This window comes from Chelon labrosus, assembly GCF_963514085.1.
Source record: "Chelon labrosus genome assembly, chromosome: 6".
In the NCBI taxonomy this organism is placed as follows: Eukaryota; Metazoa; Chordata; class Actinopteri; order Mugiliformes; family Mugilidae; genus Chelon; species Chelon labrosus.
This window is the reverse complement of record NC_140342.1, coordinates 13,231,260-13,259,148: the sequence shown is the minus strand read 5'-3', so window position 1 is coordinate 13,259,148 and position 27,889 is coordinate 13,231,260. Positions and strand designations below refer to the sequence as shown.

Sequence of the window (27,889 nt, the reverse complement as noted above, 5' to 3'; positions counted from 1 at the left end):
AATGGAAACAGATACATACATGTCACACTCTGTGTTGTTTAAATAGCAAAATAAAGACAATAGAATTTAGGTTTTTATTCATTTAAGTCTGGCCACAAAGAACTGATATGTACAGAAACAAATTGTGCAGCATTCCTCTAGTCTTAAAAATATACTCTCTCAAATCCACCTTCCGTGCTTCTGGATTTGTTTGGTTTTAGATTTGTAATTTGGTTATTTCTACTATTGTAAGCATTTGTATGGGTGATAAACAACCCCCCTAACCCTGATACTCCATATTTGCAACCACTGTAATATACTCAGACTATATCACAACTACCATATGTTGCAGTCACTGTGAGGTGTCTGTAGTGATCAGTTACTATCCATGTCTCCGGGAGAGGTGGCCGCGTGCCATGCCTGTCCTGCCTGTCACCGCTGATTGCGTCGGGCCGGCATGATCCGCAGGGAAGCAGTGCTTTCCCGGGTCATGAGCCGAGTCACCTGGTCCAAGCTGAGTCCGGCCACCGCTTCTCCGTTCACCTGTAGAATTTCATCACCTATGCCGAGGAGGCCGACATACGGGCCTTCGCTGCTGCCGTCACCCACTTTCTCGACATATACACCTACAGGACGGAGATAAAAAAGGGAGTGATTGTGTGAGAAGATAGATGAGGAAATAAGAAAGAACATAAGATTCTTCTCTATTCAAAGGATACACGTCATAGACCTTTAACCCCAGGGAGTAATCTATCTCTGAAACTGCAAAATCAAACTCCACATTTTAGAAATTAAAAGGAAATCAGAGCTAAAATAGAAGTTACCTGTGTCTGGTCGACCTTTGCCCCTTGAAATGACAAAACCAAAAGGACCATTTGGAGGTTTGATGAGTTCCAGGAGGATGCTCCCATCAGGGAAAGCCTGCGTGACCCGGCCCACTGGACGCACCATTCGAGAGGTGAGCACGTCTTCAACACTCAGGGCCCTGTGAAGCTCCAGTTGAGGGCTTTCAGGGCTGTAGAAGCAGAGACAATTAATTAATTTGATTTTCAGAAGATATGTAACAAATAAAACAGTACATATTATATCTTCATCAGTCATTAATCATTCTCTGTTTTATTTGACACCTACCTGGGTGCCAGGCCATATGGTATCTGCACCTCTCCAAGTATTGTTGAGCGCTCTGTTCTTCTCTCTAAACTCTGCACAGAGGAGGCTTTACGTAGCTGGGCCAGTGGCAGCACCTAGTGGCAAAAGAATGGCACTGTCTTTACCACAGCAACAAAACTATCTAGTGTCTGTTTGGTAATACATACGCACACAATATGCTAATACAAGTTGTGATCAACTGGAACTCCGATTAACTTCATACTCTCAGTGTCAGGACCTTTGGTTGGTCCACTTTTGCAGTTCCTTTTTTTTTTTTTTTTTTAAATATTGACACATAAATTACTTGTATTCTCCCTACTGCTGCCATTTTTTTGAGTACAAATTTTATGTGGTTAAATATCCCAAAATTAATAATAACAAAAATATTTGCCCCTCACCGTGTGCAGGGTCTGCAGAGAGGGTGTCCTCTGTATACGGATGGTCGGTTGCGGCCTGCGTGTGGGGCTCGGCGAAGCTGAGCTTGCCCGGGGCGGAGTGGGGATACTCAGTTGTTCCATACTACTGGAGCGACTTCCTTTCACGAGTCTACCAACACTGTTTAGACCAATGGAAGAAAAGAAGCGACGCAGGAAGAGCTTTGGCCGTCCATCCAGCTTTCTGTAAAAGGAAAGTTATAAAAATATACACAGATCAGCCACGACATTAAAACCACTGACAGGAGAAGTAAATAACACTGACCATCTTGTGACAATACAATGTTCTGCTGGGAAACATTTGGACCTGGCATTCGTGTGGATGTTACTTAGACATGTACCACCCACCTAGACCAGACCAGGCACACCCACCCCATAGCAATGACACCCCAGCAGGATGCAGCCTGACACAGGCACACACACAAAAACGGTTTAGGAACAACTCAAAAAACATAAAGAACAGCACAAGGTGTTGACCTGGCCTCCAAATTCCCTAAAACCCAAACTGATCAAGTATCTGTGGGATACACTGGAACAAGCCTGATCCACAGAGGCCCCTCCCCTCAACCCATAGGACCCAAAGGCCCCCACTAACAACATTCTGTTTCCAGACACCACAGCACACCCTCAGAAGACCCATGTCCATGTCACAACTGTTTTGGAGGCACAGGGTAGGCAGGTGGTCATAATGTTATGCCTGATCATTGTATTTTAACACAACAGTATAGACTTAAATGTATTAATCTAAAATATGATTAATATAGAAACATCCCTGACTAAACTAACAGTCAGAACACAAGGTATAGAGATTTTTTTAGAAGAACTGTTTGACTAATTACTTTCTTCTTTAAATGGCCTTACAGACCATGCATGGCATTTTACTACCAAAAGAGGGCAGGACTGTCTTGATATTCACAGAATATTTGTTACAATAGAGTGCCACGGGCTGCACGTCACAGCTTTAATCTCAGAAATGCTACCACTGGCACGCTCAACTCATTTCGGGCACAGTGTCGGTGGGGGTGAGGGATTTATCGTCTAAGCTACAACGAGAACATTGTTATCTTGGCTTACCTGGACCCGTCAGAGCTTTCTTCCCAAACAGCCTCTGCTTTCAGATGCTCTGCTCTCAGCAGCTCCGCTCTGAGGTCTTCAGCCCGGGACATAGCCAGGCCACGCAGAGCCCGGCACTCTGCACCGGGAATGATGTCCCCACTTAGACCTGCTGATAGAAACCATGCACTGTAAAAACAAAGTCCTTCTCTTCAATATTACTGCCTATAATATTTACTGTTAGTATAAGTTGCTTCACTTTTCCATAGTGGTACAGTAAATTGTCATCAGTACTGCACTCATACACATTTTTTCCACTGCACTTCATCAGAGAGGTATGAATGCTACTTTATAGTTCCACTCTGCAACAATTCATACTAAATACATTTTTTCCAAAGTATTTATTTCACATTTAGAGTTGGAGATTAAGACTTTTCATTTAATCCGTCTGATTATCAGTGTGAGGCTGTATTATACATTTAAAGACCCCCAAGGAGAATTGGCGCAACATCAAAATGATGATTACTTGTTCCTGCATTTATAATAAAACCTGATTTCTAATTTGAATATTGAGATGCTGTGCTAAACCTTTAATTAGTAGGACTCAATCCACTGAAACCGGAACAGCAGAAACTATATAATCTCACACCTCTACGCTATCTTCCACAATAACAGTCTGCCCGTCCCCAGTGGCTACTCACCCGCCCCATCTGGAGTGGAATCCCAGAGTTCAGCAGCTGGCAGGTCTGTGGTGAGTCTGGCGGGGGAATACCTCAGAGTGGAGGGCCTGATACACGGCACTGCGCTGCTTGTTGCAGGTGCCCCTTGGCAAGACACCGGAGACTCCCTTCTTGTCTCTGGAGTGTCCACTAGGGTTTGGGACCCGCTTTCTCCTCCCTGATTAGAGGGCATCTGGAACTGAACCGTGGATGAGCCTGCAGCAGAGCGATTCCTTGAGCTCGACTTCAGGGCTGACTTGATGGGCAGCGCCGGGGCTGGGGATTCCCTCAGTCCGCCAGATGCCTCCAGCAAATGCGACTCCAGGTCGACGGGGCTACCAGGGGCAAATGAAACAGCTCTGCTCAAGTTGACCCTGTTCCGTGGATTTGAGTTACGCCGCTGGGCCCAAGACGGACCATAAGGGCCGTGGCCAGACTCCAACCGACTTTCTCCTTTCCGGCTCCTTCTTCTAAGTTTCCCAAACCCTGATGACTTCCACCCTGTGCTGATTTCTTTATTTTCCCCCAGCACGTACGCTCCAGCAAAAGTAACAGTAAGAGGGGCTTTAGGTCGAGTACTAGCCTCTGGTTTGTTTGGGGGTACCCAGCGAGGAGACGGTTTTCCCCGTGAGTCCTCAGGGTTTCCAGACTGTTGTGGCACAGTGTTCTGCACATCTGACGTGGATGAGACCGGCTGAGGTTCTCTGACTACAGAACCACAAGCTTCACATTTCTTCACCAGCACTATTATCTCTTTAACCACCGTTGGGGTTTCGCCACCCACACCCCCATCTTCTTGCTTCTGAGCAGGAGGCATAGAGACACTTCTATGGCTTCGGCTCCTCTCTGAGCCACTACTGCTGGAATCTGTGTTGCTCTCTTTACTCTTGGACTTGGGCACCCCAGGCCTGCCACGCTGTCTCATTCTGTCCAAATAGCGAGACTCTGCTTCTTTCTCTGATTCATCCTCAAAGCGCACACGCGTTGGTGAACAACCGTACCGCCTGGGTCGACCTCCTTGGTCAGTGGGGGAAGTGTCTCTTTGAGCTGGGACAAGGAGGGGACCAGATCCAGTTTGAGCTGGAAGTTCTTCCGAGGTTTGAACGGCCTTCTGCACTGTGGTTGGACCAGGAGATTCAGTTTGCTGCTTCTTTCTGTTAGGAAAAACAGAAGTGTTCATATTACTGACATTACTAAGCAACAAATATTATGTCAATTTGTGAATAGTACAGTACGTTATGAAAGAGACATATAATGAAAGTAAAAGTCAACAAGAAAGTGAAACTGAATCATCAGACCATTTACTACTGTGGTCTTCTGGGCACCCATTTTCAAACTACATGCAACAAGTCAATGTACATATGCATGTAGTGACTATGTCTGTCTCCCCCACTAGAGACCAGGTATGTTATGCAGTCATGAATGTAGGATCCATTGCAAATACTCCTAATCCTAAATTAAGTGAGAGCTTCCTGCTGATATAAGGGGATTTCATGAACAAAACTGCATGATGCGCACGCATTACATAAACAGAATAAAACCAAACATTTCCACAGCAGCGTCGGATTTGTTTGTAGGTTTCAAAGCTTTAACTTGTTTTTGTGTTACGCAACATTAGCTTTGGCAAAACCAGACAATTGCAAGAGGAAGATGGACAAAGCAGAGATGACATTTGTTGAAGAGTAAAGAGAGACGGTGGGAGCTAGGTGACAAACACACACAAAAAAACAAAAAAACAGAAAAAAGAAATCTGCAGAAAGACTAATAACTCATTATCCAAGGGAAGGGAACTTTTTGCTTTCGTCCTCATGCACATGTCTGCTAGACTGCATAAAATAAATGGGACTTCTGAAGATGCAGCATTTTTATCCAACTTACACGGTGGATCTCTGGTCAGAATGGGAGCGTCTGAAGGGCCGTTCACCTTTAATGTGATTGGAGCGAGCCTTGAGTCTGGCTCGTTCCAGAAGAAGCTTGGCCTGCTCATGTCTCGGGCTTAGAGGCAGATCATCACTGATTATAAGAAGCGACCTGATGATCAAGTAAAAGAGAGATGCAAATTAGTCCAGAAATAAATCATTTAGTGATGAAAACAACGAGGGAATAGACAGAGTTGATTGTATGATGAGATGAAGCTTTCTGCCATCTGTTTGAGTAAACTGAATATTTGATCAAGTGTTCAAATGCGCAAAGCTTATCCTGAGACATATCCAATAACATCATATTCCCCGGAGATTGACTTGACATAGAGTGAATGAATTCTGCATCTTCCTAAGCTGTTTTATGTAATATCAAATAGATAGACTGGGGCGTGGCCATGGCAGTGAGCGCTGGAGAGAGACGTCATCCATCCATCTATCCTTATGGCCAGGAGCTAAGCTGCTCTGCATTGTGCTTCATCGTCTGTACTTGTCTTTATCCCCTGGCCCAGCGATAAAGATAGCATGATACGCCAGGCATGTGGATTATACATGTAATGGACTGAGGGTGATTCATTCTCTCCTGTGTGTCAAGATGAGAACATGTTGGGTCCCAGTAGATTACAGTTTGTCATGTCGATGTTTTATCTCAGCAATGACAAACATAATACTATCAGCAGTCTCTTTTGGTTTCTCATATGAGAATGATTCCTTCCGCAGTTTATATGATGATTAAAATAATACGTTATATAACAACAAAGGCTACAAAATATTGATAGCATTAGAAAGGCAAGAACAGACAAGGAAAAACGCTCAAGTAAAGAGCTCTGTCTTTTTATTGCTCAGTTTCAAAAACAAACTGACTGTATTTGTTCAGTTTTACATATCTAAAGCTTGACTGCTTCAAATACTATGACCTAAGGATTTTATTTAGTGTCTCACCTACAATAAAGGGCTGCAAATCTCTTTCAAATAAAACCTTAATTTTCTCATTTCAGTTGGCCAAATGCTGTTTTGGCTATTTTAGATTTATTCCTGAATATATTCCACTTCATAACTACTTTATCATTTGATAGTTAAAACCTGTTTTTGAGCATGTAGCAGTTTGTTTGAGACTCTAGTTCAGTCCAGACCGGACTTCAGTCCAGCAGAAAAAGACTCCCACAAGCAAAGCCGTAAGGTGGAATTTACGGGGACGTAAATAGTCCATAGGGGTTGTATGACTCATTGCTCACCTCAAATAGGGTTCAAGTTCCTGAGCAAGAATGGCTGAGTCTGAGTTGTCCAAAACACCATGGGCACCTGCGACTGACATAAAAAAAGGTACACATTTGAGAATATCTGAAAATAATTTAACTCTTGTTTTACAATGCACTCCAAATGTTGACACATGGTTTCTTATCTTTGTTTACCTTTTCATTAAGAAGATGTGCATTAAATTAATACTTCTTTTGCTTGGAGGCAAACACAACTGCCAAGAGAACCATTAACCATGAAGGGACTTGCAGGGATATTTGGGTATTAAAGTAATTGGGTCTTTGTATGATCATAAAGGTTTTCCTAAACCTTTATACCATTAGATTCAGTGACAGTCTCATAGGTTATCCCTGCCTGATCCTTAATGTCAGTTAAAAAAACACTGGTTATGTAACCACCCAGACAGGAAAAAAAAAAAAAAAAAAAGAACATTTCCGAGAGACATCATTGTGAACTTGCACCTGCATGTCTTGCACTGACCCTCTGTCTGGTACTGAAACACTCAAAATGAACACACGCACGGACAGACTGCAGCAGACATATATAATATTGCAGATGCACGGCATGGGAATAATCTGTCATCCTACGTGCATGCGGAGACATCCATTAGCACATAGAGATACAGAGGCAGGGACACTTCCCCCACTGCTCTGACTGCTAAGAATAGTAACACCGTCATGCACATCTGCACATCTGACATCTGTTCAGCACTGGAAATCTGCCAGGTTACATACTCTGTTTTAATAGAACATTCTAGGTGGGCAGAGGCTTGTATGTGGTATACTTTAAACGACTGCAACAGCCGGAATGCACTCTAAGCAGACAGTGTGAATAAATAACATTTTTAAGTGTGGAGGATGTTGTTTGTGGAACATACGCAAATCCAAATTCACTACTTTGAATTTCCTGTTTCTGTTAAAAATGCTATCTGAGCTTCTGAACTACTGAAATTGCTGTAGTTGCAATTACATCAAGATCACAATGTTTGACTGTGCAGGACAAGGAAGTGCAGCAAATGAAAATCATAAAGCTGGGACAGTCGCATTTTCACATTTTGTTCATTTCTCAATTATTTCCTGCTACTAAAATAGCCACTTTGCAAAGTTAATAATTTGATCCAATGTTAAATACATGCAATTTGCCTTAGACGACATACCTTTATGATCCATTCTGTCTGTTGTGTCTCCATCAGTGCCATCACTTTCTCCTCCGCGCTGTTCTCTCTCCTCTCTGCAGTTTTTCCGTCTTTCCCTTAACTTTGCGTAGGCCCTCTCCTTCACCTTCAGTTTCTCGTCGGCACAGAGCACTCCGCTTTGCGACGACGTGCTCTCCCAGCTATCTGAACTGCACAGTCCTTTGGTGGGATCAGCCATCTCTGCCTCCTTCTGCTCACACCTGTCCAGGTAGCATTCCACGCTGTCCGAGTGTTTGAATTCTGAGGCTGCATCGTAGTCGTCCGCCGCACTCTCCGCAGCGCTCCTGTTGGCTGTTTCGGATGGTTTCAGCTTTCTCTGGAGCTCTGCCACTGCCTCTGTCTGAGTGTAGTCCTTGAAAGGTAATGCAGAAGGTACGGTGTTAGGGCCAACCCCATTGAGAAGCAATGTTTCTGGCCGTGCTACTCTCCAGAAGCCTTTTGGAGGTGCCCAGTGTCTCGTTGAGGAAGACGTGGAGGAAGAAAAGGAGAGTGTTGTAGGAGTAGAGGTGGTAGCAGGAGAGGAAGAGAGCTCAGGAGGCGGAGGAAGAGGCGAAGAAATGGAAGAAGGAGAGGTGGAGAGCACAGGCGGTGGAGGACGAGAGGACAAAAGGGAAGGTGTTGTAGGAGCAGAAGAGGTGGTAACAGGAGAGGTGGAGAGCACAGGAAGTGGAGGAAGAGGGGAAGAAAATGAAAGCGTTGTAGAACCAGAGGAGCTAGCAGGAGAGGTGGAGAGCACAGGCAGTGGAAGAGGGGATGTGTCATCCTTGCTACTGCTTGAGTTGTCAGACAGAAGACTCTCCAGACTGGTCCCCTCTCCGAGCCCACAGGGCTGCTCTGTCTGAGCCTGGCCCTCATTTTTTTCTGACCTCTCTTCTTCAATTTCCTCTCTCCACCGCTCGGCTTTTGCTTCGGCTGGAGGACTGTGAATCTGCAACCTGACCTGCACCTCTACCTCCTCTTCTTCATCACTGCTGCTCAAGTCCTTCACAACACCTGACCGCCAGGAGTGAGCAGGCAGAGACTGCTGGGCTTTTACTCTGGGTCTCTGTCTGAGAAGGACTTCTGAGGAAATCTGCCCGGCCGGACTGCTCACCAACATCTCTGTGTTTTTCTCTCTGTCTCTCCCTCTTGTCCTTCGCTGTGTGAGCGACTTCACCTTGGTCTGTAGTGTATGCACGGCTGAACTCTGAGGAGGAGGAAGAGAGGTGTTCAAAGATGATGCTGCGAAAACCGACACAGGAACGGGGCCAGTGATGAGCCCCCAGTTAATGGGAAGCCCGGTGGGAAGAGGGGAACTGGATTTTGAATGGATATTATCAGCTGCTTTCTCTTCCTCCATTGGCTGATCCTGTGCAGAAATGTCCAGACAGATTCTAAAGATAAAGAACAAAGTTTTAGCATCATTACACACAGGAAAAACATAAAACAACTGTGCTTACATCTGTCCTACATCTCTGTCACCACTTCATTTCTTTCCGATGTGCCATGTAAGGAGATATGTAATGTGGATTCGGTCACGTTGCCTTATCCACTGATTACTTTGCAGGGCACAGGATAATCCTTCAGGATGAGAATAAGCAACTGCAACTTGCAATTGAGACCCTACACGAATAACAATAATATATGTCTTCCTTTTGTCAGGCAAAATCAATAGAAAACTAAAATATTCAGTGAATATGTCATTCAATCAGTAAAATAAATGAGAAAATGATGGTTATTATTCACCCTCTGGAAACTGTTTAAAAATTCAGTCTCATTTATTGTTGATAATTATTCAGAACGACTATGTAAAATCAAGTTTAATGTCTGTGATTATAAAATGGGGAAAAAAAGCAACACATTCTTTAGATTAGATGTAGCCTACAATTAAAATGCAAACACAGACAATAAATATTGTACCTGGATATTTAGTGAAGATGCTGCACTTCAAACCACGATTCCAGCGTTGGCCATCATGAGAAAGTTACCATAAATTGTGGCGCAACTGCACAAATTAAAGTTAACCTCCATGTTAAAACCAGATCTGCAAAAGGTGCAGACAATGCAGCGTGCATCCTGCAGGTCGGTTACCAGCAACTGTCCCCACCGGATGAACAACAACAACAACAACAAAAAAACAAATAAGATTCCCCAGTGTTTCTCCAGGGTCGTGTTTCCACTCACTGTCTACACAGCTCCCAGTCCGAGTAGTGTCAAGCGAGCCAGTGGTCTCTCAATCATGATTGGTCCGGTAATCCCTTCAGAAATCAGTGGGATTAGACAAAAATGGAATACAAAAATGCCTGCTTTCATTTCGTCCTTGCCTCGCAAAACCGCTGCCGAGAGAAGCTCCCTGTTGCGTAAGCACAGTGCACACACGCTCGACCCCGTCCACGCAATAATAAGCCTGTGGAACAGACAATATATATATTAATAACACTGAAACGATATAGCTTTATGATTTTCCAGAAATATGAAAATCGTTCTGGTGGCAAGGTACTGGATTTGGTTTACCTTTAAGATTACAGACCTAATTTTGTCTCAATTTCTGTCATACAATTGCCAGCTGACTCTTATTAGTAAATACAGCTGATCCCTCCCTCTGTTTCAGTTCATCTACGCATCTCTTCCTTTCTATTTCTCTCTGTATTATCGTGCATGCGCGCACACACATGTGCGTGCATTCAGATATTTTTGCGCTCGTGCACAGTCAGCCTAATTGGGACAAGGCTGTTCTTGTCTGATGTCACAATCCCAAAACGTGATAAGAGTCTGGAGTCTGCAAGACGCTGTTCAGTTTTGCGCTGTGGCTGTGCGTGCGCCCTAATGACAGTAGGGGGCGCCATTGGCATATACACACGCACGCACACACGCACTCATCTTTGCCGAGCTAGCTGTAACCGGCTAGCGAGCCTGCCGTCGAGTTGACACCCTCCCCAAACCTCGGCAGCAGCGAAGCTGCACAGTCGACATGGCAAGAAAATATCGCAGCAATTTCCTAAAGAAAGATGGAAAACTTCCAAGTCTTTTGGAATAAGTGAGTACTATTGGCGATAATTGTCTGTTTGCTATGTGGGAAACTAATAGTAGAAGCTGCACGTTTAATTTCAGTCACATTAATGACGCATAGCGATGGTTAGTTGTTGCTAGCCCCAAAGGTAGCTAAGCTAACAGGCTAACTGCTACCGTGCTGGGAGGAGTAACGTTTGTTCGTTAGCTTGTTAGCCTTCTGTGCCTATTCTTACGAGAACAGCATTTTAGTTAGCGTCTCAAAAAATATGATCAACCCACCACTCCGCTTTAATTCTGATTATTACACGGCTATCCTGCCGAGTTTAGCGTGTCTGTTTTGTATAAATACATTTTAACGCTGTTGGGCTGTTTGGTAGTTTCGGGTGCTAGCGTTACATAATCTCACTGCAAGTGTAATGGTTGTCTGTGTTCGTCTGTTAGCTATCATTTCCTTGACCAGTGCTCGAGGGGATAACTTGTGCTATTTGCAATGTAGTAATAATCTCACAACTACGAATGTATTCAGAATAATAAATATAAAAATCGACCAACGATGTGGTTTGGTTTAATAAGTTTATGTTTTTTGAACGTACGGCGTTTGTTCGCTAGCCAAGCTAGCACACTAGCCACCCATAGCTTGGATTGCTAAAAGTAAGCTAACCTACAATTAGCTAGCTAACGTATCGACACTTACAAGATATATAAGTAATGGATGTATAGCGACACATAGAGATGATTACAGTCGGGACAGTGAATTCGCTGATCCAATTGAAAATACTGTTTGTGGCGTAAAATTAACACAACATCAACTCATTGAGTAACCGCTAGCTTCACAACAAGTTAGAAAGCGCATAGCGACTTGGCTGTTAGCCCCTTCTGTACCCTTTGTCCATAGTCATAGTCGTAACCAGCTCTCGTAAGTAGGCCACACAGCAGTTGTTTTGATCCGTCTCCGTCGTTTGTTTAATTTGTGTCTAACAAATGTGTGCTGTGTCGCTTCGGATTTAGTTTAAAATCGTTTTGTTGCGGGTGAGCAGCGAACGGAAAAAGACACGTTTTAATGTAGTATCAGGGTCCCACCAGAAATCTACGTTGTCATCTTACTGCCTTCAAAACACTTCTCAACCTCAGATGCACTCGTACCCAACACAGCCATATTGTTATACTCCCATTTGCTTTTGAAATGAGAACTTTATTATATTAAACACTGAAAATGTACATTCTGACTTGTTTGCAGAATTGTTCAAATTAGTTCATGTTTATAATTTTAATTTACTTTGTCTTTCTCTTTTACAGTATTTATCACGCGATGTGATCCAAAATCCACAATGTGTGAGGACATTTAAGAACGATTGAGTTCGGAAGAAATCAATTCTTGATTCCAGTGGAATCTTACATATATATAAATATAATTATTATATTTTTTTCTCTGTGTTAAAGCTTAAATTCGTTTATACACACCCATCCCACTATATAACCATGCCAGTCCAAGCACCACAATGGACAGAGTTCCTGCTGTGCCCAATCTGCACACAGACATTTGAGGAGACTGTTCGTCGGCCCATCAGCTTGGGCTGTGGGCATACTGTCTGTAAGATGTGCCTGAACAAGTTGCACCGTAAGGCCTGTCCTTTTGACCAGACAGCCATCAGCACAGACATCGAGCAGCTACCTGTCAACACAGCCCTTCTGCAGCTGGTTGGAGGCCAGGTAAGAAATGTGTCTGTTTATGTCTGCCGTGAATTGTCAATGAAGTGTAAAGAGATTCCGGTTCACATTGTCTGTGCAAATCGTCTGTTGTTGATAATTTGTTGTCAAGCGTGAGCACAGGGATGGGTTTCACGAGTGGAATATTTTTAAGTACCATTCTTATCGTGACAGAAGAGTGTTTTTTTTGTAATCAGTGTTTATGGGTTTTATTAGAGTGTTCTTCATGGGCTATTATGGCTTGGGGATTCCTTTATGAGTCACATTCCAGTCATTGAGTAATGACTTTAATTCTGTTGATTTACTGAGCAGTGGTGTTTGACCAAGGAGGTGAGGCCCGACTAATGGTGTTTTGACTTTGTTGACCAAGTTTACACTGCAGTTATGCATAACGTAAGCATACTATAATCCTGCAGAGTGTATGATGTAATCGTGACTGCACTGTCTTGTCTTTTAGTTGAACGCCCTGCCTATCTCTGCTCATACAGATTAATGGGTAACAATGTCTGACGAATGAATAAGCTCTGATAGATATGGAATTTGATTGCCGTTACCAATGCCATTAAAAGTCCGCAGTTCAAAATACAAAAAAGTTTATCATTTCAGTACATGTATTTCAACATAAATAATTCCTAAATATACATTAAAAGTAGCACACATTGAGCGCTAACGTACAAGATTATAGTTTGACTGACTGAATTGGCTTGCCTGTGTCAGACTTATCTTTATGAGCAGCACCAAGCTCAGATAGAAAGCTACTGTTGCTAATCAGATGTTGTTTTGATATTGCTACAACACATTCACAAACAGTAACATTTCTGGATATGAACATTTTGCCAAACAAACCCACCCCTTCCTTCAGTGCTTCTTCAGAATAATGTTTTGTGGATCAGTCTTAGCCACTTTGTTATTTTTCTCATTTACAAAGCCAGGCCTGTTTCCAGTGTACAAACAAAACAGGCAGCAAGCAGCCTGTGATGAGAGATTTGCTAAATTTGACAGAACTGTATTAGATTAGAATGGCCCGTCATGCCAGCACAGATCAGGATGCTTTAGCCGTGGGGTGCTTGGATAAGTTTGAAGTGTTTACTTATCTCCCGTTCATGAAGCATCTAAAATGCCATATAAAAACGAGTACCATCATGTTTTGATGTTAAGCGGTTTGTTAAATCAGTCTGCTGCTTATGATCAGAACAGTCTTGTCTAACATTGTCAAACACGATGGGTGTGGTTCAACAAATCAGAATAATACAGAAAGCGGATCATAACCCCATAGTGCATGACAGTGGTTAAAAATAGTGCATTAACTGTTAAATATGAATTTCCCTGCCAGTGTAATGATGTAGTTGGAGTCCAAGGAACATCTTCATCCTGAACTGAATGCATAATTTTCCTCCTCTGTGTTCTGCTGTAGGTTCCTAAGGCTCAGCCAGTTGCCTTGATAACCAGTCCAGAGGACTCGCAACATTATGAGGAGGCCAGGCAGTGTGTGGAGGAGCTTGCCCTGTACCTCAAACCCCTCAGCAACACCCGGGGTACGCACACAAATTCATGCCAGTTCTATTTGATCTATTGACTTTCAGATTCCTCTCTTGATGTCAACAAGTAATGTGGAAAAAAGTAGCAAGCATGACGAGCTTGAAAGAATGTCAGTGATTACCATAAGGAATAACATTAAAAAATAAATAAAAATCATATGTTACTACTCATAAAGGTGTCATTCATGGCACTTGCAGTATGCTACTACTACTTGCAGCCACAGCATAATACTGAAGAGTCTTTGAAGAATAATGGGATTTATGCTTAAGTCAGTTGCTTCAATTCAGAACCATTCCAGATGTGAAGCAAGAATTAACATAATATTTCATTTATCCAAAAAAGGTTTAAAAAAAGGCAACTGGACTTAAACCTTTTTTTAAACCTTTTTTGGATATACCATGACCTGGATGACTGAGAACCTTCACAGACATAATATTTCATTTACTGAAAATATTTAATTTTGCATGTTTACAAGTTTAATTTAAAACTCTTGGCACCAGCCTTGTTTTAGAAAGCTGACATTTCAACTTTATGAGCACCATTTATAAATATGTAGGATTTTTTTTTTTTGTGTGGAAATTTCAAATAAGAGATGTTTTTCTACATTGATATAAACATGTTACAGTGGCATGTAGTAATTGTCCCCTCTGATTTCCTACCAGGTGTGGGTTTGAGCAGCACGGCCCAGAGCATGCTGAGTCGACCCATGCAGAGGAAACTGGTAACTCTGGTCCACTGCCAGCTGGTGGAGGAAGAGGGCCGTGTCAGAGCCATGAGAGCTGCCCGCTCTCTGGGTGAGCGGACTGTCACTGAACTCATCTTGCAGCATCAGAATCCACAGCAGCTCTCATCCAATCTGTGGGCTGCGGTTCGTGCACGAGGATGTCAGTTCCTTGGTCCAGGTAGCTTTCCATTTCCTGCTAAGTGAAACCTCAATGGGTGCAGTCCATTTTTTTTGTTCTTGTCCTTTTTGACAACCATTACTCATAGTTTTTATGTTTGTAATTTCTACCCCAGCAATGCAGGAAGAAGCTCTAAAGTTGGTCCTCCTGGCTCTAGAGGACGGTTCTGCTCTGTCCAGGAAAGTGTTGGTTCTCTTTGTAGTCCAGAGGCTCGAGCCACGCTTCCCGCAGGCCTCTAAAACGAGCATAGGCCATGTGGTGCAGCTCCTCTACAGGGCCTCCTGCTTCAAGGTATGCCTGTGGCTTAAAGCCAGAAGAAATGTTATAAATGGTTCTGACATTTGTAATAAATATTGTAAGTCGTGTTGTGCTACTCTACAGTGGGGCCCATTGCCTCATCATTAGTGCAAACATGATCATACAGAAAGTTATTTTTACCGTCAGTTGAGTGACGGAAAAAAAAGAACCTCTTCGGTAAAAGACTGAAAGAGGGAAAACGTTTAACTAACTCCTTTTGTTGCGGTCTAGGTTACCAAACGTGATGAAGATTCATCCCTGATGCAGCTGAAAGAAGAGTTCCGTACGTACGAGGCTCTGCGACGTGAGCATGACTCCCAGATTGTTCAGATTGCCATGGAGGGTGGATTGCGTATTGCACCTGACCAGTGGTCTTCTCTGTTGTATGGAGATCAGTCTCATAAGTCCCACATGCAGTCTATCATAGATAAGGTGAGTAACAGAAATAATGAAATGTGCACACAACCACTTCTGTCCTGCTCCGTGTTTCTTAGCTCTCTATATCAAAATATGTCTTGACACACAAATGTTCATCTGCCATGAAACTATCAAAGAATTTACACGCAGTTTTTCATGTTTGTTGTATAGTTGCAGACGCCAGCATCTTTTGCTCAGAGTGTCCAAGAGCTGACGATTGCACTGCAAAGGACTGGTGACCCAGCCAATCTCAACAGGCTGCGTCCGCACCTGGAACTACTGGCCAACATTGATCCCAGTCCTGGTAAGTAACAAGTCAACTTTGGTTCGGAAGTGATGCAAGCAGCAAGTCAATTATACGCAGTGTCACATGTAGGTATCCAAACTATGACTGAACCATTTCTCTCTCATCTGTGCTTTTATCTCGGTCTGTCTTGCTCAATAATTTGACATAAAGCAAGCAGGGGAATGCTGGGATAAAGATCCAGCTGGACTGACCCTTAAAAATATATCTGTATTTTTGTCCTCCAAATATTTGTTTTCTGAATCTATATTGCACATAAGACAAAAGCATTTATGTTCAAGGTGGACTTTGTTGTTGCTGAGAGTTGTGTGCCCAGAACCTATATATACCTTACATCTGAGACAAAATCATATATATTCAATTTCAGTGTTAATTAAAGTAATGGTTTCTCATATCTGTTTCTCTAGATGCACCTCCTCCTACATGGGAGCAGCTTGAGAAGGGGTTGGTAGCAGTAAAAACAGTGGTACATGGCCTGGTGGACTTCATCCAGAATCATAGCAAGAAAGGAGCCGATCCTCAACAGGTCAGTGTTTCCATTTAACTACAAAAAGACCTGGAAGCATGAAATATTGCTGATACCTCCAGTAATATTCCAGAGGCATTTAGAAAAAGGCTCTGATGACTCATGGCGTACCAATGTATAAGGGCTCATCAGTCAGTGTCAGCCCTTTATTTCATTACATTACCGTTTTTATCATACACAATAGTTAAGTTTTCTGTTTCTCTTAAGCCTCCTCAGCACAGCAAGTACAAGACATACATGTGCCGTGACATGAAGCAGAAGGGAGGCTGTCCTCGTGGAGCCAGCTGCACCTTTGCTCACTCTCAGGAAGAACTGGAGAAGTGAGTATAAAAAACAAAAGAATTGTTTGTTCCTTTTTAGATTGGATATTGCATTTCCTTGATTCACTACCATCACAATGCGTTACAGGGCATTTTGTAAAGTGTTATGTATTTTTCAGGTATCGTAAGATGAATAAGCGCCTGGCAGCTCGTCTGCCCGGCTCTGGAGGACTCTTGCCAGATGAGGGCCTTTCTCTTGATGTAGCAGTGACCCGGAAGCCTTCGCCCCTTACCAATGGGAGTGGTGCACCTTCTTTGCCCCAGCTCATTCCCCGGGGCACTGACTCATATGAACATTTGCGCAAACCCGTGAAGATGGATGGGGGGAGCCCCAGTGCCCCAGGATCCCCACCGGATGTGTGAGTATAGCATGTCCCAGATATGATTGGTTCTTTGATTGAGACCATATATAGATTTTATTTTATTTTTTAAACACTGCCAATATTTCCTTAGCATGGACTCGGTGCCCAAACCTGGTATGCCGCTGCCACCTCATCCCATGGCCCACACAAGGATGCCAGGAGATCACCTCTCTGGTTTGAAACACATGCCTGTGGTACCCAGAGGTTCACCAGTGTACCCCCACCCTCAAATCACTGATATGTGCTATGACACTCGCCCACCACTTGCCTCGCAGTATGAGTCCTCACAGTATCCCACAGGTAAAGGGCAAGAAAATAAAATAATGCTTCCGTGTGTGAGACTGATCAAAATGTAAGATTTTGCTGTATATTTTATTGAAAAATGTGATTTTAATAGTAGTGTTCATTCATTTCTCAGGGTACCCATACCAACAACCACCACAGTATGTTCCCCGGGATTACATGCGTAACCCTCCTCCTCACAGTGAGTCAGGACCCCCTTATCCGGACCCATACCCTGGCTATGGCCATCCAGAGCGCCAATACCAGGCCCCTCACTCTGGCCCACCCTTCTCCTATCCGCACCCTCCTCATTATGACAGGGGTCGCCATGGGGCCTACACTGGCCCACCACCTCCTCCACAGCCATACCAGTCTCAGAGGGAGAGCCTGGTCAGAATGAGTCCAGCTCCTCTGGATGTTCCCCCACCATCTGCAGGACAGGCTAACTCAATCTACCACCAGGATCCCAGTGGTCGGGACAGATACCCACCAGATGGCTACTATCCACCGGGTGCCCAACCTCCACCCATGAGGACTTATGTCAGGGTGAGTCTGTTCATTCATGATCTTTGTGTGGCTTGATAAAAGCACTAAGATAACTCAAGACAGTTGAGCTGTAATATTTCTTTGTGTGTGTCTTAGGGGCCAAGCCTGGACTACCTGCACAGACGTCGGCAGGAGCTGCTTAACCAGCTGGAGGAAAGGAAGGTCATCTCCCCTCCACCATTCGCTGCCTCGCCCACTCTTCCGCATAACTTCCCCAGCGACTACCCTCCTGAGGTCAGAACGAAATAAAATTCATATGACACATCCTACGCACACATTAAACTGTAACATTTAACACATCTAATTTCAGTATTCAAAACTTGTTGTGTTGGTGTAGTAGGACAAATGTGTTGATTGAACCCGTGTACAGTGCTGCTTAAAAATGTTCATGTCTTCATGTTCTGTGTCTGCAGTATGGCGAGGAGAGCTCCAAGATGCAGAAATGCAGAGAGCCTGACTATACAGTGCAATACTCTCCCTGGTCTTGTGATACTATCGGCTCATACATTGGCACAAAGGACGCCAAACCCAAAGACGTTATGGTTCCTGGTAAAATGGAGATGATGGTAAGAAATGTTTTCAGTATTTCCCGTGTTGACACTAGGGGTGGGAAAACTGATTACTGAAAGTATTCGATGAATGATTCACTGTGTAAACCAGATGGGGTGTAACGGTGCACATTAATGGACTGAGTAATTGGTGTGATCATATGAAACACAATCTATCATGCTGTTTCACCATGTCATGTTGTACAACGTTGAATCAACGAGTACTGAGAACTGTACTTGTTGTTCATACTTGCACTGTTGTGCTTACAAAGACGGTTTATAAAAAGTGTGAAAAGATATGTTTGCTCGCTCACTATCTTTCTTCGATGCCTTCATATCATAAACTCTTGTCTCTTTATTCTTCCCACTTCTTTTGTCAGAATGTGGAGGGTAAAAGTCTGAGGGAACCGTCATTGGAGGCTCCTCGGAGAGGTGCAGAAGTAAAGGATGATGACCCTATAATACCGTTTGGTCCCCAGCCCACTGTATCTCGCTTTGGTGCCATCTCCCGCACCTCAAAGACGGGCTACCAGACCACTGGCCCCGTGCAGGCTATGGCCTCCACACACCAGAACGCAAGTTCTAAACACATGGCCATGCCAGGTATTTTAAAAAAAAAAACAAAAACATGCACAGCAACTTATTGATGATTCAACAATGTTTAAATTACTTGGTACTTGTGATACCTTTTTCCTCTGTGTGGAAATGAGTTTCCGTTTCATTTCACATAATTGTGTTGTTTAAATATAACAGTTAGTCATGATCGTATTTCCATTTTCTGCCTTGCTTACATCAGAATACACATATGGAAGCCATGGAGGATGGGGTGGAGCTTCATATCCCTCCCACCAGACTGCCCCCTCTTCTCAGGGACACTTCAGTGAGCGGTAAGACCTGTGTTTGTTTTGTTTTTGTCATGTTTTTTTTTTTTTTACTACTCACATGATGCTAATACTAAGCATGCTTTTAGGAAATATCAAAGTACATATAAAAGAGGAAGTATGTGACCTGGAAATATTCCTATTTTGTCCTCACAGCCTACCTATGGCAGCTCCAGACAGAGAACAGTTAAAGTTTGAGCTGCAACAGGTCAACAAGCAGATCACTCAACAGACTCAGATGGAGGTGTGTATCTTACTTTAAAAAACACCTAAACCAGCCTATCTACACCTGTTCTGAAAAGAACAGCAATTGAATATTATCAATGTTACATTTTTCCCAAATATCAACATAGTTGAACTACTGTAATAATGTTTTTTATTTTTTAATTCCATTGGAGATTAATTTATATACTGTATATATTTTTATAGTATGTATTTGTCTCTGCCAGTCTTTCACATGTAATTGATAGGGTGAAGAATAAAAGCTGCTGGCTCCCTGCCTAGCAACTTAAAGAATATTATCATTGCTGAAATATCTAATCACAAAAACATGCTTTCCATGTTATGTGTAGCTGTTCTGATTATTGCCCAAAAATTCCAGATTGAACACCCACCTTTTCACTTCCTGTTCCAATATTACAGGCTGCCAGTAACCCTTTGCTCCTGCAGAGGGAAGCCAATACATTGGCAGGTCAGTCTGTGCAGCCCAGCCAGGGCCAGGCAGGCGTAGCCCAACAACAGCCCAAATGGCCAGGAGGGGGAGGAGGTGCAACAGCTGTCTCCAGTGAGCAGCTCACTCTGGAGCTCGACCAAGTGGAGAGAGAGATTGGCAAGAGAACCCGAGAGATGGCTATGGTAGGTGTCAGACTAGTTGAGCGTCAGTTCCTGTTGGGATAAAGGGGTCCAACAACTAAGTATATTTTGTCAATTTTCAAACCAGGAAAACCAAGTACCCCATGATGTTCAGCAGTACAAGATGAAACCTGCAGAGAATGGACAGCCAGAGCACAAGACTCAGCTGGAAGAGATCTCTCTGGCTCTTGGGTGAGTATGTACTGCCTACTTCCTGCTTTATTAGCCTCACGTCTTCCCGTTATTTCTTCTTCTCATTTGTGTCTTTTTTTCCCCTCTGTGTCCAATTCAGCGAGGTGTCAAACGGCTCGAGCAGTCTGCAAGAAAGTGCAGTGGGCGGGTCCATGCTGTCACTGACAAATAAGACGTCTGCGTTGAGCCTGTGTTCTGATCCAGGTGCCACCGGTTCAGAGATGCAGAAGAATGGTGTTGTCCATTCCTGCTCTTAGGAAGTACACACCTAACACGCACGCACACACACGCACACACACGCACACACAAACACAAACAAACACACACTCATAAGATGCTCAGTTGAAAAGCATGCACAGGCACACATACACCCATTCTATTTAGAAGATGAGCAGTATCTGCCGTGATGAATTTTCTTTCTTTTTGTTCTGTGAATGAGCTTTTTTAATGACTTTCCTTGCCTGGAAACCAGGGCATATGATAACATTTCTTGTGTGTGTTGTTATTTTTATTTTGTACTGGGATTAGATTAACAAGGCTCACAATAGATATATCAGGAAGAGAAAAATGGTGGTGATGCTGACAATGTTATAACTTTATTTAAAAAATAAAAAGGATATACTTATTCCGTTCTCAATAAACCCAAAAGTATAGGCAAGTATTTGATCCTCTCTGTGTAAGATTCTTGGTTTAATTTTCTAAGCATGCATGTCTGAACGGTTAGATACAGAGGAGCAGGTTAACGAGCGCTAGCACATACACTCTGAGGAACTTCTTGCAGTCAAATAGGTGATTGTAGGAAACGGCAAGACACGTGTCGCTTGGTACTCACCCCCAAAATCGTAAAAAAAAGAGGTTGCCCAGATCTAGACGTCTGAGGAGGGAAAAGCCGTACAATAATCCACCTGTGTTCAACCAACATGGACACATGACGTGTTCTAGAAATGAAGTGTTGCACCACGTGCACTTCCTCGCCTGCCACGAGAAGTATAATTTTATTATTGCATTTTTACGAACACATCATATGTCCGTTTCATACTTGAAAGCAGTATATTATATATTTAATTGGAGCATTCTGTTTTAAAGATTGCAACAAGTCTTTTTGATAACAAGCTTTCCATGTTTTCTATAAGGGAATCTACTACTTGCTTCTCTTGGTTGTGGTGTGACCCTGTGTGGTTTGATTGCAATGCCTTTCGCCTGTGCTACATCCTTCTGCTTCAGGAGTCAGGCGACTTGAGTGTGAACTTAACATCAGGTCAAACAAAGATTTCCCTCCTCAGAGCTTCTCGTCTGGCCACACAAAAGGCCTCCCCATTGGGATTATCTTGTCATTTGTTCTCCTAACTTCTATGAAGTTGCCTTCCCTTGTGTCTTTTTTTGTTTAATTTGTTTTAATTTTTAATTTTTTTTTTTTTCCATGCTTTACATTGTTACGATTTTGGGCGGTGAGGCTTACCTTGTGATGGCTTTGTAGAGCTTAGTGTAAGACGTGCCCTCCTCTCTTGTCATGAAATGCTTTGAAAACCAGACTTGACGTTTGTAGTGGAAGGGTTGCTGTTGTAGTGTTTTTAGCTGCACAGTACACTTGAAATTGCGTTTACAGCTGAAAATAGCAGTGTTAGTTACTGAGGAATAAACAAAAACTTTCAGAAACAGCTGTCCTTAAATTTGATGAGTTCATTCACAGTGCAGGTTATATTTAAGCGTCTTTATTGATGACTGGTATTATACATTCTTCTGTTCATAACTGCTGTCATCATCACCATCATTAATACTGTTATAGCTCTTTCTCCGTCATAAATTGTTTACTGCTGATGCTCAACTTGGAGCTCTTTGCCTTCTGTAAACAGTTAGCATGATTGGCAACAGGTTTACAGCTCTGCTGAGAGCAAGTGAGTCCTTGTGTTTGAACGGTTGAAGGATGGAGGAGTAGCGCCAGGTCAAGTTGCTTAACGATGAGCCGTCATTACGGTCCGACGAGGGATACTGAGAAACTGACAGTTTAACAGATCCGTAATAACTGATGAGTTAGGCGCAAATGTTTTTTTTTGTGTCTCGCATCCTCATTTGGATTGTTTGATGGGCATCTTCCAATTTGTCCACGCCATGATAGCGAATGTTTTGGGTTTTCCTTTTCTTTCTTTTTTTTTTTTTTGTTTTTTTCATACCACACTTAAAGCCTCTGGCTGCTCCTTGCTACATTTATTGTTTAGGTACACCGCTCACTTATACATATGAGTATGTATACATACATTAATATACTAAAGCACTATTAACGTGCCACCTCTTATTCTACTCGCTCAGCATTTATATTAAATGATCTCTACTTAGAATCAGCAAAATGTTTTTTTTTTGTTTTTTTTATTTCTGTCCACTGGTTGCCAACACAGACTTTATCCTTTCCCAGACGAAGGACTTCTGTGTGCATTGATGTGTGTTCACTTAATCTTTTGTGTTCAAACAAAGATGTTCTTTATAGACTATGCTTCCGAAGAAGACAAAATCTGTATCTTTGGAAAATGTATGGAGATGTTTTGTGTGTGCTAGATTGTATTGTAGAAAATGTACCCCGAGTTATTTTTTTTCCCCCTCCCCTCAAAGTGTGCCGTACCGGGTGATAGTGTTGAGGTATTAGGAAAGTGTTGGGGGTTCTTGCCCAGTGTCGCCCTCATGAGAATTAGCAGGAAGTCTCTGATGAAAGAGTTAGCCTTAAATCCTCTTGAGAAGCTCCTTAACATTTTCAGTAGGAGCATGAGGGGATCTCAGAAATTCAGTCCTACAGAAGGACCCTAGCAGACCCCACCCCTACCACCATTTAAAAAATAAAAATAAAAATAAAAAAAAAATCGGAAAAAACAGGAACAACAAATTTAACCAGATGTGAAGTATTTTTATTGTTCCTTAAGGAGATGTTTTTTGACCTAGCTGGGTTTGAAGTTTTCCTTTTTCCCCCCCCCTTTCTTTCCATATTAGTAAATTTACTGACTTGCAAGTCTTTGACACATCTGACCAGTTGCAGTCAGCAGCTTTATCTAAGTAAAATGTCCACATTTGTTGTTTTTTTTCACAAGAAAATTGGCGTACCAGCTGAGAAACTCGTTATAACGTTAAAAAGACAGAATGGGGTTTAGCCATGCATTGGTAACCTGCTGTTTTATAAAATATGTCGTTTCTGAATGCAAGTTAACCAAAACTACCACAAAGCTGATTTCTTCCTGATAGGTCACTGCTGGTCTGAATGAGCCTAAAACACCTTTAGCTTAGCAGAACTGACATACAACAATGTATGGAGTGGTTTATTATAATAGTAAATAGCAAAGATTTTCATTTCAATTTCCTGTGTGTTTTGTTTGAGTGGAACTGCTACCTACGCTCCTCATTTAAATAACCAGTTAACCCCTCTACTCCCACCCTTGACCACTGAACTCTGTTACTGCTGTTTGAGGCTCACATTTTATTCCCGGACTTTCTGGGGAAATTCGCAAATGGCTTTTTTATATGATTACTCCCTTGTAAAATATCTCTTAAATTAAGGTACAGGTTTGATTTCAGCAAGAAAAAAAGTTTTTATATGTATATTATACTCCATTAAGGAATGTCTAGAATTATCTTCCTCCAATGTGGATGTAGCCATTATTACGCCATTTTATGACTTTGTAAGAGAATTCACTGTGTGAAAATTGGTTCGCATTTTTGTATAATACAATCTGCTTTTTTTTTGTTTGATACAAGAGGGAGGTCAAACTGGAAGTTTGAAGAGAGAAAAAAAAGAACCTGTGAAATTGAGAAAACAAAATGTAACTTATGTACAACAGTGATTCTAAGCTGAGGGGGGAAGATTAAATGATATTGCTAACTCTGAATGTCTTTGTCATTGTTTCATTTATTTTTAGTATTTCTTTAACATTGGTCAAGAGCAACTTTTTTGAACTTTTATTTCCCGACGTCCGATAATGAAGTTCTCATCTGGGTTTGGTTACAAGTGCAGTAAGAGTTTATTTAAGCTGTACATTTTTACCACATCAACAGACTAAGAAAACATTTTTTGGTACTGTACAAAAAGTATTGAATAGAAAAGATGATTTACACAATTGCAGAAAGCATTTTCAAAGACTAGCTAATCCAATAAACTCAGCCTGATAGATTGAACCTGACAAGTCCTTTTCCATATCTGTATAATAGGAAATGCTGCCCACTTATCTACCTACTGGTTGGAGTTCATTTGCAGCTGGTATGCACAGAAGGAGGAACACCAGAGAAAGTCAAACGATCATCAATAAAACAAAGCCAGGACTGAACAAGACATACTCTCGAACCAATTTGGTTCACTGGGCCAATTGTGCCTCGAGCTCAGTTTGGCTGTTTCTGATTAATTTTTGTATGTGTGTCTTGAGTCCTGCCTTACCTTGAGGGCGAGACCTGTGCACCACTGCCTGTTTCTTATTTGTGTGAATCCTCAGGAAGCACTCGGAACACTTGTGCCACTCTTCACTAGATCACTACATCTATGGACCTGATCTGGATCCGGACTCCTCTCATTGTGGTGCTTTAAACTTGGTGAGTCTTAAGCCCTGGCTCGGAGGTGTGATAACAACTCCAACAACAGACAGATTAAGTACACTAAACTCGAGCACAAACTGGACTTCCTGTATACTCCTGTATACTCTATGGTTTCACTGTTCTTATGTGACAGATGTGTAGAGTTGGTGGGCAACTGCTGGTTAGCTTTGAAATGGCAAGCATGGCTCTCTCCAGAGGAAGATAATTAATTAACCAGTACCTATAAAGCTCAAATGACAATTTTTATTTCTGCAAACGTCTTGAGCTGCTGGAAAGGATGGTTACTCCACATATGTTGGATCCCAAGACAAGTGTCTCCCATCGTGCAGCTTGTTTATAGTGTCCACGTCTTTCCTGTGAAGCTCGAATCCAAACACCTGACGGAGTGAAGACCAGTGTTATTGTAATAGCCACAAGTTGCAAGTGATTATTCTAGTTTCAAAGCGGCCTTAAGTTATTTCACAACTCACCTGACAGTTTTCTAGGACACGCTCCTTTTTGGTGGACTTTGGTATTGTAATGACTCCGTTCTAAGACGCATGTAAGAATTACTAACACTGTAAAAGCGTATAAAAAATGTAATATATATTTCCTTTTACTGTATGTTACCTGAATACTCCAACGGATGCAAATCTGAGCTGGCGTGCGTTTGTACTTTTCTGCTATGCGGCAAATGGTGGGATTGCAGAGGACTTGACCCTTGGCCAGTGGACTGAAGCCTTCAAACACAATCCCCTCCTGGCGACAGTACTCTATCAGGTGATTGGGCTGCTGGAAAGGATGGTACTCCACCTGACGAGAAGGATATGAATGTTAAAGGTCCGATTTGTTGATAGTGTTAGAGATACAATTCTCATTATATTACAGAAATATTAGCTTCTCACACAGAGCAAAGTTAAGTATACAAAAACTATTGATGTGGAGATAAAGGGAATAATCATCACAGTAACTCTCACGGAGGAAGAATGACAAATTAAATCTAGGATGATTTAACATTAAGACCCTTCATTGTTCTCAAAATCACAACCACCAACCTTTTTTTTTTTACCCCCAGTTTCATAATCATTTTCCTCCACTCCTTAGCTAAACTACACGATAATGAGCCATGGTAGTAACGATCAAGAAAGGTTCACTAATGCGACGGCCATTCATTATTTTACATATGAAAACGACTTGGTTTCTAGCTAAATCAACAATCGAATTTGACTGAATAAATAAACCCACCTGATTAACATGTGGCACCACACTGCAGTCTTCCTTCAGCTGCTCTAGGTGGTCAACCAGAAAGTTGCTCACCCCAATAGCACGGCAAACCCCTATAGTGACATACAGAGACACTTATGCTCTCAATACCCGACTCTTTCACTTATATATTACTGATATTTATTGTAGTCACTTGTGTAAGTCCACCATTTTCAGCTGAGAAGAGGTAAAAATCCTCCATAAAAGGGTGATCTGTCAACCTGTTGTTGTGCTTGAGGCTACTTTCTGGTCTCTAATCCTATACTAAGTTTTGTTTTACAACAATAATTACCTTCTTTATAAAGTTCCTCCAAAGCTCTCCAGGTCTCAGCTCTCATCTCCCTGTTGGAACCACCGGGTCTCAAAGACTCTGGCCAGTGCACCAAGTACAGATCTGAAAATAGGGGACAGGAGATGATGTTTGACTGCAATGACAAAAAACATATCAAAAAATTGTATGATGATTTTATCAATCACATGCCGTACCAAAATATTCTACCCCCATCTCTGCGCAGGATTCAAGGCAGGCCTTCTTTGCAGCATTGTGTCCGTAGTCCCCGGGCCACAGCTTATTGGTGATCCACAGATCACTTCGGGGTATCCCACATTCTTTGATGGCTTTACCCAGCATGTCCTCACAGCCGTACCGCTTTGCTGTGTCAATGTGGCGTATTCCACATTCAGTGAGTGCATACACAACGGCATCATGGGAGTATCCGCCATCATGCGATGTGCCTGACACAGACAGAAAACATAAATTAAGTAATAATAAAAGAAAATGTTGAAAATAATGTCAACTGAGTACAAACTTTTTTTTTCCTTCTTCCTGGGACAGTATTGCAACAATACAGCACAGATATTGAGAAAAAATAGCATTATATCAAGACTGTTGTTAAAAAAGGAAGAAGATAGAAATACATAACATTCAAAAATTCAGACAGCACTTACAGCATACACTTTACAAACTTGTAAATGTCATAATTTTTCATCTGATGGAGATCAGTTGTGCTCATGATGTTTACACCGTTACGATGCATTACTTAAATTTTAAAAGCAATTGACATCTTATAGTACAGAATTTCATACAGTGTGGGATTCTTTGAACAAGCAATTACTGTATTTGAAGGTTACCAAAAGGTTTACCTAATCCAAGTATTGGAATCTGCAGACCATTGGAAAGTTGTACTGTAGGACAGCTCAACACCTGAGGCAAAGCCATGTCCCTTTAAGTTGTCAGTGTTGAGCGACCTGAATTAAAAAAGTAGTTCATCTTAATTAAACAATACAAATGTGTCCTAGGCCATTATTACAAACCTCATACACTGCCCACATCCTTCTAGAGTTTCTATGTTCATAAAACATTGGCATATGTTTGAGGAAAAGGTAACTTACCTGAGCTTTTCTGCAAGCTGTTCACTTTCTTGACTCAGGTTTTGGTTCCCGTTTATCATGGAAGAGTGTTTCCGCTTCTTTCCCACTCAAAGTAATAATGGGAGTTTAGGCTCTTTTCAAAGATTCAGCTCTTTTGGCTCGGCTCGCTTACAGCTCCCAAATGGCTCTTCATTGAATATAACTCAGAGCCTTCTATTTTAGCCTAATTTAGCAATTCTGAATAGTTTCTGGGTTGGTAAACAGTTTTACACCCACTGTTACAGTAAATGCTTTATTTGTTAAAAATAAAATAAAATATACAGTGACCATTTTAATCAAACT

At 42.2% G+C, this 27,889-nt stretch overlaps 3 protein-coding genes across 4 annotated transcripts; 1 reads left to right on the top strand and 2 right to left on the bottom strand.

Moving 5' to 3' along the window:
• Positions 1-13: 13 nt before the first annotated feature.
• LOC311489892 (uncharacterized protein) lies at positions 14-11,595 on the bottom strand (the record flags this gene model as incomplete). The annotated part of the gene is made up of 9 exons (XM_084547202.1): positions 14-605; positions 804-994; positions 1,111-1,223; positions 1,527-1,746; positions 2,637-2,784; positions 3,317-4,527; positions 5,213-5,365; positions 7,642-9,078; positions 11,579-11,595. The coding sequence occupies 9 exons, from the start codon at positions 11,593-11,595 to the stop codon at positions 412-414; spliced, it is 3,684 nt and encodes a 1,227-aa protein (XP_084403328.1). The 3' UTR covers positions 14-411.
• rc3h1b (ring finger and CCCH-type domains 1b) lies at positions 9,864-24,237 on the top strand. The gene is made up of 20 exons (XM_084547287.1): positions 9,864-10,721; positions 11,993-12,406; positions 13,818-13,938; positions 14,605-14,844; positions 14,960-15,135; positions 15,373-15,573; positions 15,730-15,862; positions 16,270-16,388; positions 16,596-16,708; positions 16,828-17,067; positions 17,162-17,370; positions 17,489-17,898; positions 17,995-18,132; positions 18,312-18,464; positions 18,827-19,049; positions 19,243-19,333; positions 19,484-19,571; positions 19,970-20,182; positions 20,268-20,371; positions 20,472-24,237. The coding sequence occupies exons 2-20, from the start codon at positions 12,176-12,178 to the stop codon at positions 20,626-20,628; spliced, it is 3,360 nt and encodes a 1,119-aa protein (XP_084403413.1). The 5' UTR covers positions 9,864-10,721; positions 11,993-12,175; the 3' UTR covers positions 20,629-24,237.
• Positions 23,325-27,620, bottom strand: LOC311489979 (putative oxidoreductase ZK1290.5). Of its 2 annotated transcripts, XM_084547304.1 has the most exons (8): positions 27,569-27,620; positions 27,320-27,424; positions 26,663-26,911; positions 26,469-26,570; positions 26,159-26,250; positions 25,544-25,726; positions 25,405-25,464; positions 23,325-25,311 (listed from the first exon to the last, which is right to left on the bottom strand). In XM_084547304.1, the coding sequence occupies exons 2-8, from the start codon at positions 27,393-27,395 to the stop codon at positions 25,216-25,218; spliced, it is 858 nt and encodes a 285-aa protein (XP_084403430.1). In that variant the 5' UTR covers positions 27,396-27,424; positions 27,569-27,620; the 3' UTR covers positions 23,325-25,215. The 2 variants fall into 2 exon arrangements, with proteins under 2 accessions (XP_084403430.1, XP_084403429.1); XM_084547303.1 differs by having other exon boundaries at positions 25,405-25,726.
• Between the last annotated feature and the right edge of the window lie 269 nt (positions 27,621-27,889).

Coding starts and splice junctions, on each gene's coding strand:
- rc3h1b (XM_084547287.1), top strand. CDS start 12,176: ATGCCAGTCCAAGCACCACAATGGACAGAGTTCCTGCTGTGCCCAATC. Junction 13,939..14,604: donor ACCCCTCAGCAACACCCGGG/GTACGCACACAA, acceptor ATTTCCTACCAG/GTGTGGGTTTGAGCAGCACG. Junction 17,371..17,488: donor GTCCTCACAGTATCCCACAG/GTAAAGGGCAAG, acceptor TTCATTTCTCAG/GGTACCCATACCAACAACCA.
- LOC311489979 (XM_084547303.1), bottom strand. CDS start 27,395: ATGGCTTTGCCTCAGGTGTTGAGCTGTCCTACAGTACAACTTTCCAAT. Junction 26,912..27,319: donor GATTCCAATACTTGGATTAG/GTAAACCTTTTG, acceptor TGTCTGTGTCAG/GCACATCGCATGATGGCGGA. Junction 25,312..25,404: donor GTGTCCTAGAAAACTGTCAG/GTGAGTTGTGAA, acceptor TCACTCCGTCAG/GTGTTTGGATTCGAGCTTCA.